General features: G+C 38.5%; 1 protein-coding gene across 2 annotated transcripts in view; it reads left to right on the forward strand.

Annotated features, from left to right (window-relative positions):
• Positions 1–15,434, forward strand: part of Med23 (mediator complex subunit 23) — a 61,650-nt gene that overhangs the window by 16,683 nt on the left and 29,533 nt on the right. The window contains exons 10-14 of one of the 2 annotated variants that reach the window (XM_004651203.2): positions 742–837; positions 1,407–1,424; positions 6,983–7,183; positions 11,700–11,843; positions 14,808–14,953. In XM_004651203.2, the coding sequence (XP_004651260.1) occupies positions 742–837; positions 1,407–1,424; positions 6,983–7,183; positions 11,700–11,843; positions 14,808–14,953 (605 nt within the window). The remainder of the gene's footprint in view (positions 1–741; positions 838–1,406; positions 1,425–6,982; positions 7,184–11,699; positions 11,844–14,807; positions 14,954–15,434) is intronic. The other variant, XM_004651204.3, reaches the window with a different exon arrangement.

The following is a 15,434-nucleotide window of genomic DNA, read 5'->3' on the forward strand; positions in this document are numbered from 1 at the left end:
TTATCAGAAATTGTATACATAAATGCCTAGAGATTTCTGGAAAATTGGCTGTTAAATTTTTCACAATAGGAAGACAAGGTCTTATTGCTTTTTAATATTTTTTTTTTATTAGAAAGAGAGAAAAAGGCAGATAGAGAGAGAGAGAGAGAGAGAGAGAGAGAATGGATGTGCCTGGCCCTCCAGCCACTGCAAATAAACTCCAGGCACATGTATCACCTGTGCATCTGGCTTACATGGGTCCTGGGGAATGTAACCTGAGTCTTTAGGCTTCACAGGCAAGTGTCATAACTGCTAAGCCATCTCTGCAGCCTTCTTGATGCTTAATTATGTCTAAGAAATAGTATTGCCAAGGACAAAATTTTATATAAATTAAATATAACATTAGTATTTTAGGAGCTTCTCTAAAATAGAAAAAATGTAATTGTTTGTTTGCAAGAAAAAAGTGCCCTGGGGGAGCAGGAAGTGTCCTGGGGAAGGAAGATGTAAAGATCTGGTTCTAGTGTCCTCTTTGTTTACCCTGTATAGGACTCTGGACAAGCCCCTTCCCCTCAGTCTTCAAACCAGGGATGGGAACAAATAACCTGTAAACACTAAAATCTTGTAATTTTTTTTCCACTAGATTTTGCCTACTGTGGGAAGGTAACAAGTGCCCTTAGGGGATTTTAAATTTTAATTTCTAATAATCTAATTCACATTTGTGTTACTTTTGAAGCAATAATTTCTTTTTTATTTCCTTTAAAGGATCTATTTGAACCACAGACTGCTTTGTTGAGATATGTATTGGAGCAGCCTTATTCCAGGGATATGGTCTGCAATATGCTAGGTTTAAATAAGCAGGTACTGTACTATGCTGGAAACAATACAATCTACGTAGAATCTGCACCTCTCTCTCCTCTTTCTTTGCTGTAGCTAACTGAGCAAAACAGTTTAGAACTCTTTATGACTTTTTTCAGTGAATGGTTTATTAAACAATATTGTATCTATCATTTATACATTGCTTTAAGAATGTTTAAATTTAAAAGGAGATATTTTTAAAGTTGATTTGTTTTGCATTGCTTTTTTTCTATAAGGCCAGTTTCAAGAATACCTTTTGCCAGAGAAACCTACACATGACTGAACCATAATTTTTACTTTTTTGTTGCTTCTTGGGTGTCTATTTTTATAGCCCTTGGTATCTTCAGAGTGGCCTCCTTGGTGACTTTTCTTTTTTCTTTTTCTTTTTCTTTTTCTTTTTTTTTTTTTTTAGTGTGTGTTTGTTTGGTTTTGGTGGTTTAGCATGTGGGGGGGTTTGTGCTGACTCTGGGTTCCTTGAGGCTGGCCTCATAGTCACTGTTTTGTCTTTTCTTTTTTTCTTCCTTTATTTTTGTTCTGTCCTGTCTTGTCCTGCCCATCCTCCAATGCTCTAGACCTTGAACATTGCTCAGGTATGTTCACAACCTTACTGTTGTATTGTGACTAACGATACGCTGGCCGCTTGGTAGCCACTGATTCCATTTAGAGAATACGTGTATGGTCGGGGCTTGAAATTGGCAGGACCATGCTGAGACCAAGGCCACTAAAAAAATTCTTCTTGGGATATGAGAGTTATTTTTGGTGGATGGATTTTGTTTTTGTTTTTGGTGTTTTTCCAATTTTTTTATTTTTTTATTTTTCAAGAAAGAGACAACACCTGGCACTTGAGCCTGCCATCCTTGGTGAGTTGTTTTCTTCCCCACTCCATTTTACTCTGCTCATGTTTTAGGGCTAAAGCTAGCCTTATGGAATTTTCAGATATGGAAAGATGTGTCTTATCTTTCCAGATTATTAAAAAAAAAAATTGCCTATGTTGCTTTGCCTTAAAACAAAAATAAAAAGAGAATAAAGTAAAAAGCATTTTAATAGACATGCTGCTTTTATACATTGGAGTGGTAAGATTTACACAGGGAAGGCTTTTTTGGAAACATGGGGATTGACTAAGAAATGTCACACTCTTAGGTGACCCCACACCTCTTGACAAGCCCCCTTCTCTCTAAGTCTTTGCCAGATGTGTTCTCCTGAAATGGGCGCCTCTGTTGGCACTCACCTGTGGCAGAGGTGAACACTATGGCCACACCTGATAAGCCAAACTCTTATGCTGTCCCAAGGCTGTTCCTGGACTTTGCACCTTTGAGATCTTAAACAAAATAGTGGTTCCAATTATTTTTGTTAAAAGTTTTTTGAGCCCAACATGTTAAAGTAGACGAGTTTTTTATTTTAAAAAGACGTTCTTGTCTAGGTCATATAAAGTAGCGTTCCTGTTTGCAATACTATAGTGAAGGTTGTGCCAGTGCTTCCATTTATAAAGCCCTATTTTTGAGGACATAGAGCTTGGCCATAAAACTTGCTCAGTGTTGAAACTTTGCATGCCACACCTCACCCTAGTAGCAATATCTCTTTTATTATTTTGAGTTGGTATTTTTCTTCGAAAAATTCTACAAAGACCTTATTTGGACAATCCTTGTACATGTGAAACTGCTTCACCACTGAAGTATCTGACAGTTCCCTCATACTCTGTCACTTTAACATCTTACATGCCAAATCCTGATCAGCTTCCACTTGAGTTAGAGGTAAGTATTAGCTGATTTTGGAAGAATACTTCATGCTGTGTCTTAAAGCTAATTTTTACAATGAACTATTAAGTCATGCTTGACTCAGTTTTTTTTTAATAGCTTGGTAGATAAATGTACCCATGGTAATTAGAGCTGTGAGTACTTCCCCCAGATATCTGTAGCTGCCCATAGCTTTCCCCCTCTTCCCCCTTGGAAAGGGCAGTTCTTCTCAAAGTAGAAGTTGAAAAATAATCCCAGGATCAAATATCTGATTTGATCATTTCAATAACAAGTTTCAACCTAAAAAAAGTTTATGACTAAGACATAAATCCATAAAAAATGAAGTTTATAATGGAAATGCTGACAGAACATTGTTAGTATGGTCCCACTGTAGTGTAAACATCGTCAAAAAATCACAATTCATCAATAATTGTTTTCATAGGAAACTTTAGTGAGGGGATTTATAGATGGAAGATAATAAGCTGAATTGCCTTAAAATTATTTTTACCTGCTGGAAAGTAGGGTATATAATGAGAATGTAGTACCAAAACCGTATGATCAAAAATAAGTCATCTTATTACATCTTTCATCATTATAGAAATATTTCCTGTACTATACTTTCTTGTCCTTTCTCTGGCAATGCAGTAATTTATTTAAAGCTTGAAACCTTTTTATAACCTGTCCATATTGCTTTTTCCAGTAGGAATTGGGCTTTATTTAATCTTACAATTGGTCACACACAGAAGGTCATAAATAGCCCAGTTCAACAACCAGCAGGGTGGAATGTTGGACTTAAACACACAGTGAAAACAATTCTGTGTTATGTGTTTACATGAGCATTTCTCTCTGTTTTTCTGCTGCTGAGTAAAAGCATCCCAAATCACATTTACTCCTCAGACTCTTATTATGTAGTATGTATGGCCTCTCACTACTATGAGTCAGCTTAATCTTATCACTGTTTCTCTTTGAAATAACCTTGAAAGTTATTAACTACATAGGGCTCTGGTTCTGATTGGCAGTTTTTTGGTCAAAGCAGAGAATTAATAAACAGCATTGAAAGAGATTTTCCCTTCCCAACTTGCTCTGAGTAGACATTGTTTTAAAATTGGTTGAAAGCATTAAGGTAATGTTTTAGAATTAACTTATGCCCTTCTAAGTACAGTATCTGAATTTTCATTGCAAAAACAATACCAGGACTTTTAGGTGAAGTGTCATGTGCTACTCAGTATAGGATATGAAAAGCATTGTCCCTTACTAGTTGAAATAGTGATGGTAAAGAATCACGGCTTCTTGGGATTGAGCATTAGTGTTAATGTTTCTATTAATGGCTTATGCCTTATTTTCCACTTTTCCCAAAGCTGAAAACTAAGATTCCAGTATAATTTGGATTACTAAAACATGTTTAAACTAAATATACATATAGATGTGATGGAAACTAAGGCTTTCAACAATTTAAAGAGTATTTTGAAAGATGCAGTTTATCAGTGCTTTCAGAAAGGAAGATATGAATAGCCAGCCCTGTGCTTACTAGCATCCATTGCATACAGAATTATCTTAGTGTATTAATAATCAACCTTTATTTGTAAATCATTAAATTGCTTTACAAATGTTCATTTGGTCTACTTTGTAAAACTATTGTTGTATGATAAAGAGTCTTCATTTTGATGGCTCCATTTTTTAATAATTGAAAACTAAGACAAGTTGAGTGTGGTGGTACACTCGGTTCATGATGCTGAGACAGGAAAATCTCAGCAAATTTAAGGCCAGCCCGTCTGGTTACATAGTAAGTAACAAGTCAATCAAAACTGCATAGACCATGACTCCAAAACACAAAACAGGGCAGAAAATTAAAGCAAATTTATTTATTATTTATACTGTTTTGAGAGAGTCTTGCTATTTAGTCCAGGCTGGCTTGGAGCTATGTATGCATACCAGACTGGCCTGTGTGGCAACTGTAATGCCTCTGCCTCTCAAGTTCTAGGATTACAGGTTTGCCTTACCATGCCTGGCATAAAACTTAAAAGTTGGCAGAGTGGATCATTTTATATTTCAGACCTTTCTTGACAATATCAAAATTGGCAGTTAATAAGCCAGGCATGGTGGCGCACGCCTATAATCCCAGCACTTGGGAGGCAGAGGTAGGAGGATTTCCATGAGTTCGAAGCCACCCTGAGACTACATAGTGAATTCCAGGTCAGCCTGAGTTAGAGTGAGACCGTACTTCGAAAAACCCAAAAAAAAAGGCAGATAAAGACACATGCTTAATACTATCTTTAAACTTAGTTTTGAGGAATAGCCCTGGCTTTAACCAAAAACATCTGGGGAAATTTGTAATTTTTTCCAATAGATGTTCTTAGATACCAGGGATTAGGTACCAGAGGCACTCCTGATGGATTTAATTCTCTGAAAAGTTGAGGTGACCTTGGGACATGGCATATGTTGAAAGACCTTTAGCTTTAACTGTAATTGTTCTCAGTTTGTCAAAATTATAAAAAATTTTTGGCATTCCTCTTTAAATCATTAGCTGTATAGCCATCATGACATGCCTAAAAACATGTAGGTAAAAGTCCAGTTTTTAAAAAACAAATACTAAAAATAATAGTGAAAATACTAAAAAGGAAACTCCAAGTTATTCAGGTGGCTAAATTCTAATTCTTTTTAGTTTTCTCTTTTTCCCTAAGTAGACTTATAGAAGACCACCATGGACAGAGAAATAAATGACAAATTGGCTAGTCTCCAAAGCAGAAGCAAATTCCCATCACTAGTGAAAAATTCCTACTGGAAATCCTGGCTTCACTTCTTTTCACAAATTTTTCTGACTCTTGTTTACTTTGAATGATCTCACTCTAAATTTGTGTTGTCTGGCACATTTCTTAGGTTGTTGGTGGTTGGCAGAACTAGTGAATTTCAAGCCCTGTACACAGTAGTTTTGCATGCTGGTTTGAGAAATAGTCTGTAGTGTTGTCTGTTGCACTTTGCTCTGCTTTATAACGACAATGACATTTGGAGGACAAATACTCTAGTCTCAACTGGTGGTGTTAATATTGCTATTTGTAATCCTGTAATGTGGTTGAACTGTGATCATGGCATTGTGTTTTTGGAAAAATACGAAACAACCATTGGCGCTTACTGTTTTGGAAAGATGTCTGTTTTATCTGCATGCATCAAGAAAGTGCAGCTATACTGGAGCTTTACCGTTTGGAGCTGGCAAAAAGCATGCAAAAGAGGGGATGCAGTTTATTATGTTTTGTTTCTTTCCAAATTTGTCCCCATTTTGCATTTTTCTACAAAAATTGAAGAAGTCATATCCCTTTTTCATGGCAAAAGACATTGATAAAATTACATCTAAAGTTGAGTTGGGGGAAGCATCTGTCTCAGTAAATGTTCACTGGAAAGGCTTCCAACTGCCTGCTACTATGTAGCATAATAACATCTGTAAAGAAAAAAAGGAAGTGACTTTTAAAATCTGGCATACCATGCCTCTTTTGATAATGATACATTTTTAAATCACTTTTTTAAAAGCACAAATATTTTTGCCTCTAGAAAGGGAAGTTGCATTTCATTTGTTAGTGTTTAAACCAACTTCTTTTCTTCTTTTAGATTTTAAAATGGTTTAATTTAAAATTAAAGCTGCATTGTGTTTGGATTCCAAGGGGAGGGAGCAAAGATTATTTTGAGATTAATTTATTTATGGAAGAAGTTTTTAGTATCAGATTTATTGCTACACATTAAAAACACTGAGTAATCTGACCACCACTTAGGTTTATCTCTGAAAACAGTGGCAGTGTAAACTTGGGATTGTTTACTTAAAATGCACAGGTTGCTGGGCATGGTGGGGCATGCCTTTAATCCCAGCATTCAGGAGGCAGAGATAGGAGGATCACTGTGAGTCCAATGCTACCCTGAGACTACTTAGTGAGTTCCAGGTCAGCCTGGGCCAGAGTGGGACCCTACCTCAAACAAACAAACAAACAAAAAAAGTAAAATGCATGGGTTCACAGACTGCTTTATTTGCCCATTTTGATTACTATTTGATATCAGATAATTCAGGGTTTTTTCATCTTTTGAGTTGGTCCATATCATATGTCTTTTAGGCTATTACCTTTATTTCAAAAGTTCATTTGCGAAATTTCCCACTGTGCTTTGACTATTCTTGGTCAGATTGAAACAGCTCTATAGTCTAAATCAAGTTAGGAAAGTCTGTTTTATGGAAACCTGAAAAATCAGATGACTTTTTCATACAACTCATCCTCTGTGGTACTATGACATAATGCAGCTTTAATAGACTAAGTCTAACCAACTTCAACTTCATTCCATGCTTCTCAGCTTCTTTTACAATTAATGCCCATTGACTGGTGACTTCTGAGACTAACCGGGAGGCTTTTGGAATACTGTATTTAATCTCTGCCCTACAGCACAAGCAGCGCTGCCCTGTGCTGGAGGACCAATTGGTGGATTTGGTGGTATATGCCATGGAACGGTCCGAGACCGAGGAGAAGTTTGACGATGGGGGAACGAGCCAACTCCTGTGGCAGCATCTCTCGAGTCAGCTCATTTTCTTTGTGCTTTTCCAGTTTGCCAGTTTTCCACACATGGTCCTTTCACTCCATCAGAAGGTAGGTACTGGGTCCTTATTTGTAGCCACATCATCTGTTGATAGCATGCTGTATTCTGGTTTGAGCACTGCCTACTGCTTTCAGAAGGCACAGAGTTAATCCTGCCTTCTGTTCTTCCATCCTTTTCATGGGTTCTTTTTATTGTCGTTACAAGTGTATAAACTGAATTCAGTCATTCAAAGAGCAGATGATAGAAGACAAAAAGGCACTGTGGTACCCTGCAAGTATCTCAGTAGAGGGGCAGATAGTTAGCTGGTGAAGAGCTTGCTATAGTAGTTGTCATCATGCAAGCATTTTTTCCCCTACACTTTGAATAAAGGGCATAGCAAAGACATGACTAGCAAAAGTAAAAGACAGGTTGGTTTGTTTGTTCTTTGTTTGTTTGTTTTGTAGGATTTCAGTCTAACCCAGGTGGACCTGGCATTCAGTATATAGTTTCAGAATGGCCTTGAACTCAGGGTGATCCTCCTACCTCTGCCTTCCAAGTGCTGGTGTTAAAGGCTTGTACCATCACACCCAGCAAAGATAAGTTTTTGATTCCTGCCTCAACTTCCTATGTACTGAAATTACAGGTAGGCACCACCATGGCAGCTTAACTGCATGTTTCAATAGAATCTGGTGAGGTATAGAATTGATAACCTCGTCCGGAATGTGGGAGAAAATCAGACTTGATGGAGTGTTGTATACCCATGTGCACCACCTCTTTCAGTCCCCTTCCCAAAACCATATTAGTATCCTGTGGGACTTTTAGGTCTACTACCTCCAGTGGAGTGCTCTGAATGTTTTCAATGCATCCTAAGCCAACTGTGAGTTCAAAAGTCAAAGGACTGACTTGGAACCTCACTGACCAGGCAAGATTGCAATGGAAAGGCAAAAGTATGGTAAAGTTCTCATCCACTCTCCAAAGATCTTATCATGACACTAGCTCTAATTTTAAGCCTTTCTTGGGCAAAAATTTGTTTTTGTTTGTTTAGGGTTTTTTTGGTAATTTTTATCATTTTCCATGTAAAAGCACTACCTATTTGTTGGGTCTGTTTGAAAAACATTATTTGATGCATATGTATCAAGTAACACAATAAAATGATTGTATCTTTTGGCTCATTTATCTTACTTTTGGGATTCTACCCCAAGAAAATAATCATTAAAAAAGATAAATCTTTGAAAATGCTCATGTTTGAAGATTTAATAGAAGTTTGCTGTTTGCTATATATGCTACTTTCTCACTGCTGGGACAAAATACCTGACCAAAAGCAACTTGTGGAAGGAAAAGGGTTTAATTCAGTTAACAGTTCCAGAGGGTAGAGTCCATTGCAGCAGGAAAGGCATAGTAAGAGCAAGAATCCAGTATTACATCCTTGGGCAGGAAGCGGAGAAGAAAAGCAAGTGGGGCTATACTATAAAACTTCAAGGCCTTAGACCGCTAACAATACACTTTCTCTGGCAGGGTGCCCCTCCTAAAGATTCCACAACCTTCCCAATAGCCCACTAGCTGGGGTGAAGTATCCAAACACATGAGTCTTTTGGGGTGGGGGCCATTTTACATTCAGCCTACTACATTTACCAAGAGAAAAGATAGCAGAATATTTTCCCAGTCATAGTATCACTTGGGAAGATAGGAACTTATAGGAAAACTGCAAAGAAAGATACATAAGAAGTATTGGTAGTATGAGGAAGGTGGAAAGTAAAAACAGACGTTGAAAATGTTATTGGCATAGAAGCTTAGGTTTTCTTTTGGCAGCAGTGAAAAAGGGAGTGGTATCCTATTCAAGTTGGAAAATTACCACACATGCTCTGTGGGGAAGCCCATGACACAGAGACAGAAAGGATATAAGGCCCTGTGGAGAAGCTGGTGGTACAGAGACAATAGAGGACACAGGGCCCCGTGGAGAAGCTGGTGGTACGGAGACAGAGAGACACAGGGCCCCATGGAAAAGCTGGTGGTACAGAGACAAGAGAGGACACAGGGCCCCATGGAGAAGCTGGTGGTACAGAGATGGAGAGACACGGGGCCCGGTGGAGAAGCTGATGGACAGAGACAGGAGAGGACACAGGGCCTCATGGAGAAGCTGATGGTACAAAGAGAATAGAACCAAAGCCCAAGACACAGAAATTAATAAGGAAGATACTACAATGAGTTATGGTTACATTAAGGATGTTGAGTGTCTAAATCTGGTAATGTGCTGGAGAGATGGCTCAGCAGTTAATGGCTTTTTCTGTACAGTGCCTGACGGCCTGGTTTTCCTTCCAGTAGGCATCTGAAGCCAGATGCATAAAGTGGCACATGGCATTTGGCGTTTCTAGTGGCAAGATGCCTTGGTATACACTTGCTTACTGTCTTTCTCTCCATCTTTCTTTCTCTTTGCAATAAAAAATAATAATAAATCAGGATAGAGGAAGAGTTAGAGATCAAGGATATTGAGAAGGTTGTCTGTGGCTATGATTACAGAACTTAACAGGAGGGTAGGGTTGATCACTTAGTGCTTTTTACTTGGTGATGACTAGAAGGATGGGGCAGTGCATGCAAGAAAAGCATAAGATTGGGCTGGAGAGATGGCTTAGTGGTTAAGGCACTTGCCTGTGAAGCCAAAGGACCCAGGTTAAATTCCTCAGAACCCATGTAACCTAGATGCACAAGGGGTGTATGCGTCTGGAGTTTGTTGCAGTGGCTGGAGGCCTTCATATGCCCATTCTCTCTCCCTCCCTCCCTCCCCCCCCCAAATAAATAAAAAGTAAATAAAATATTTTTTTAAACAAAGAAAAGCATAGGACTAAGGTTTTGGGGAGAGCTGGTTTCAGTCATAAGATTTTAAATGCACAGAGAATAAATGTTACATTTATGACATCTTTGCAACATGGATTATTTAAAAATTTTTCATGTAAGTTGAAACTCTTTCAGCCATCATACTGTTCCTCCATCATTTTCTTTTAGTCTGTGATATGCCAGCAGAGTTTTATAATAACTAGTCCTTGAGAAAGTGTTAAGTTAAAAAAATACATACAGGTAAAAGATTTCTCTCTCTCTCTTTGGGGAGGGCGGTTATCCAACGTAAGGTCTCACTCTAGCCCAGGCTGACCTGGAATTCACTATGGAGTCTCAGGGTGGCCAAGAACTCATGGCAATCCTCCCACCTCTACCTCCTGAGTGCTGGGATTAAAGGCGTGTGCCACCACACCAGGCAATGATTTCTCTTTTTTTGTTTGTTTGTTCATTTTTATTTATTTGAGAGCAACAGAGAGAAAGAGGCAGATAGAAAGAGAGAATGGGCGCACCAGGGCCTCCAGCCACTGCAAATGAACTCCAGATGCATGCGACCCCTTGTGCATCTGGCTAACGTAAGTCCTGGGGAATAGAGCCTCGAACCGAGGTCCTTAGGCTTCACGGGCAACCGCTTAACTGGTAAGCCATCTCTCCAGCCCAATTTCTCATTTTTTGATAGGTATTTTTGTGAGAGGCAAGCCCAACAGATTGGCCTTTTTTTAATATGAGAGAGAATTGGAGCACTAGGGCCTTAGCCACTGTAATTAAACTCTAGACATGTATGCCCCCTTGTTCACATACGTGACATTGCACACTTGTGTCACTGTGTGTCTGACTTAGTGGAACTTGGAGTATCAAACATGAGTCCTTATGCTTTGCAGGCAACTGTCTTTTAACCACTAAGCCATCTGTCCAGCCCTTGATAGGTATTTTTAGTAAAAATGATCATATATTGAGCTTGGTTCTCATGCACACCTGTCCTAAAACAATGACTTTCTGGTATGCATAGTTGTTTGGATGATAAAGGAAAATAACCTATAGAATACTAAAGTAATTTAGCAGGCTACATGTGGTGTGTCCTGAATTAAGACTAAGTAATGACTAAGCACTAAATTAGACTTTCTTAGAACAGATACCTGGTATATTAGTCCATTTTTCATCTGTGTGACATAATACTTTGGTAAATAACTTGTAAGAAAGAAAGGTTTTTTTCTGTTTCACAGTTTCCAAGGCTTCAGTCCTGGTCTTTTTGCCCATGTTGCCTTTGAGCCTATGGCAAGGCAGTATACTGTGGTAGGTGAATGTATGATGGAAGAATTGTATTTACCTTATAGTAGACAGGAAGCAGAGAGAGGAAAGGATCAGTATCCAAATACAGCCTCCAAATGCATACTCCTAGTGACCTAACTTTCTTCCACTAGATCCCACCTCCTAAAGCTCTCCCATCTCTCAACAGCACTGTCAGCTAAGGATCAAACCCTTAGCCTATAGGAGTTTGGGGAACATTTAGCATCCAAACTATGATTGTAACACAAGGATTTCCTCTTTTTTTTTTGTTTTTGTTTCTGTTTTTGTTTTGTTTTTGTTTTTCAAGGTAGGGTCTTACTGTAGCCCAGGCTGACCTGGAACTCCCTATTTAGCCCCAGGCTGGCCTTGAACTCATGGTCATCCTCTTACTTCAGTCTCCTGGGTGCTTGGTTTCCTCCTTAAAAACAAACAAAACCCCCACAACTTTCTATAACATAGCATCTTTTACAGTTAGCAGGACGAGGACTGATTAAAGGCAGAGATCATCTGATGTGGGTTCTCCTGCAATTCATTTCTGGAAGTATTCAGAAAAATGCGCTAGCTGATTTTCTCCCTGTCATGAAACTCTTTGATCTTCTTTACCCAGAGAAAGAGGTAAGTATCACTGAATGAATGAGGTGGATTTATACCTAATTTGTGTGATTTTTGTGGGAAGAACCCTGGATTTGTGTGGGTTTGTTTCCCCAGTTCTGTGCCTCACCCTGATCAATGGCATTCAGTCTCCTGACATTAGTTCATGTTTATGTAAAAAGAAAAAATAGAACATTTTGAAAATTGATACTAAATCATAATTGATTATCTAGTATATATCTGATATATCTAGTACATAGTTATTTTTCTACATCCTAAGTAAGTCTATAGTTCTATTTATGTGTTGTTATTTTCAAGGCAGAGTCTCACTATAGCCCTGGGACTCATTCTGTAGCTCTAGACTGACCTCAGACTCTGGCGATCTTCCTTCTTTAGCTTTCCTTGGGCTAGGACTAAAGGCATGTGCTATCATGCCCACCTAAGTCTATTCTTAAGGGGTTTTTGTTGTTGTTGTTTGTTTTTAAATATTTATTGATTTGCAAGCAGAAAGAGAAAGAAAGAAAAATAAATAAATAAAAGGTATGCCAAAGCCTCTTTGTACTGTAAATGAACTCCAGGTACATGTGCTCTTTGTGCATCTGGCTTTACATAGGTAATGGGGAATTGAACCCAGCCCATCAGGTTTTGCAGGCAAATACCTTTAAGTGCTGAACCATCTCTCCAGCTCTAAGTCTATACTTTTAAAACTCATTCATTGCTATTCTGATCTCTGCTCATTGTTGGATGGCAAAATAACAAATGTTGTATTAGTATTTGCTTTCTGTTTGTCAGTTAAGTTTCAGTATGGCACCACTCAGTTTTCTTAGTAAGTTGTACTCTAAACCATAAGACTGGATCAATCTCTCACTGAGCCCAGAAGTCACTTAATTTGGTAGACTAGCTAGCCAGCAAGCCCCAGCGATCCTTCTGTCTCTGTCTCCCAAACACTGAGATTAAAGGTGCATGCAGTCACATCCAGAGTCTTAAGGGAGTGCTGGAGAACCAAACTTAAGTCCTCAGGCTCATGCAGCAAGCACTTCAGCCACTAAATCTTCTTTTTGGCCCAGTTGCAGTTTAGAAACTTTTCTTGGGGTCGGGGGCTTCTAGGAAGGGTCTCACTCTAGCTGATCCTGGAACTCATTCTATAGTCCAAGGCTGGCCTCAAATTCACAGTGGTCCTCATACCTCTGCCTGAAAAGTGTGGGATTAAAGGTGTGCACTGCTATGCTTGATTTAGAAACACTTATGAAGTTTAGATTAGACATGCAAGCAAAAGAGAGTGGCTAGAACAGTAAACCCCATCTACCCATCACCTAGAACTACTTCTGTTTCTGATTTCATCTTTGTTCCTTAGTTTTTTGTAAATGCTGGGTAATTTTAAAGCAGATTCTGGCTATCCATATTGTTTTATCCATCAGTGTTCAATATGTTTTGGGTTTTTAGAGCATGAGACAGGGTCTCCCTATATAACTCAGGTTGGCCTGGAACTCGGTATGTACCACAGTCCTCAGTTCATGATACTCACACTGTCTCCCTAGTGTGTCGGTGTGTTTGGTGACAGTCCATATTTCTTAACAGTTTTTTTTTTTAACAAAGTGACACTCTTTTTAAAAAAAATTGTTGATATTTATTTATTTGAGAGCGACAGACAGAGAGAGAAAGAGGCAGAGAGAGAATGGGCGTGCCAGGGCCCCCAGCCACTGGAAACGAACTCCAGATGTGTATGCCCCCTTGTACATCTGGCTAAAGTGGGTCCTGGGGGATCGAGCCTTGAATCGGGGTCCTTAGGCTTCACAGGAAAATGCTTAACCGCTAAGCCATCTCTCCAGCCCTCTTACAGTTTTTAAATTTGAGACAAGGCTTCCCTGTGTTGTCCAGGCTACAGTGGAACTCTTGCTCCTTCTGCTGTAGCCACTGGAATGCTGGAACATAGGGTTGTATTGTTATGCTTGTCTGTTTTTTGTTTGTTTGTTTGTTTGTTTTCTTCAAAGTGGGGTCTCGCTATAAGCCCATTTTGACCTGGAACTTAGTAGTCCCAGGCTGTCTTTGAACTCACACTGATCCTCCTACCTCTAATTCCCAAGTGCTGGGAGTAAACCTGTGCACCACCATGCCCAGTGAGTTGCTTCTTATATTTCTTTATGTTCTTGTAAAACAGATTATTATTTGACAAAGCATGGGTTAATCACTGGGTACTAAGTTGCAGTTGTATAGGAGTAAGAATTCCTAGTGTAGCATTGCATGCTAGGGTATCTATACATTAGTAAGAAGTTATCAGGAAGGTTTTGCCGTAAAGAAGTTATCAGTGTTTGAGGAGTTAGGTGGTGATTTTAAACTAATTGCTCAGCATGTGCATAACATGGTACTCATTAATGTCTATAAATGTTGTGTTTTCATGTGTCAACTAAAGATTATAAAGCATATAGAAATTATGTTTTTAGTATATTTATCACATTTAATATACTTACATGGTATGCTCAGTATTTAAAATAATGATTTTTGTTTGAAAACTCTCTGTATTAAGAAAAGCTTGGGTATGACACTTCTCTTGTCAAATAAAAGCATACCAAATTAAACATCCTATTTTAATTTTATGGTTGTCATGCCTTCTGAGCTGTGTTATTGACTATTCAAAGAATTATCAGCTAAGCTGGGCTTGGTGGCACCTACCTTAAATCACTCAGGAAGCAGAGGTAGGAGGATCTTTGTGAGTTTGAGGACAGCCTGAGACTACATAATGATTCCACTTTTATCCCAGCACTCAGGAGGCAGAGGTAGGAGGATCACTGTGAGTTCAAGGCCAGCCTGAGACTACATAATGAAATCTAGGTCAGCCTGGGCTAGAGTGAGACCCTACCTCAAAAAAAAAAAAAAAAATCATCTAAATTAAGATGGGTTTTTAAAGAGTTATAACAGAAATGATTACTAAAATACATGTGATTATTTAATTCTTCTCCTTTATACAATGTGATAATTATTACTTTTCAGTGTATCCCAGTTCCTGATATTAACAAACCCCAGTCAACTCATGCCTTTGCAATGACTTGTATTTGGATTCATCTTAATAGAAAAGCCCAAAATGACGATTCTAAGCTACAGATTCCAATACCTCATTCCCTAAAGCTTCACCATGAGTAAGTTATTTGTCAGTTACTTGGCAGTTTTCTTATTTGATAAATAGTGGATTGTAGACTTACATCAGTTTCAGTGGTTCTATGTTGTTTAGAAATCTCACTGCACCTATTAGAGGTGTACAGGTGAATGTTTAATATATATATTATAGGAAGAGATTTGGGCTGATAGTAGCAGTATCAGAAGACAACTTGATTAATCCTGCTTATATAGATAGGTATTTTTCTTTTAATTTACAAAACTTTTTTATTTTTATGTTTTACTTTAAAATTATTAATTTGATTGACATATCTTTTTTAGCAACGTGAAAATATTTTAGACTTTCTCAAGTCCTTGTGATTTGAATGTCATCACTCCTGGGGCTGCCAAAATTGAACTGATGTGGCTGGCATGTTCCCTCATATGTTTATCAAAGCTGTGATGACTCAGAAGATATGCCCTTTGTAGATACAACTGGGCTCCAGTCAGGGGTGTTAGGAGTAG

This window comes from Jaculus jaculus, chromosome 9, assembly GCF_020740685.1.
Source record: "Jaculus jaculus isolate mJacJac1 chromosome 9, mJacJac1.mat.Y.cur, whole genome shotgun sequence".
NCBI classification, from domain to species: domain Eukaryota; kingdom Metazoa; phylum Chordata; class Mammalia; order Rodentia; family Dipodidae; genus Jaculus; species Jaculus jaculus.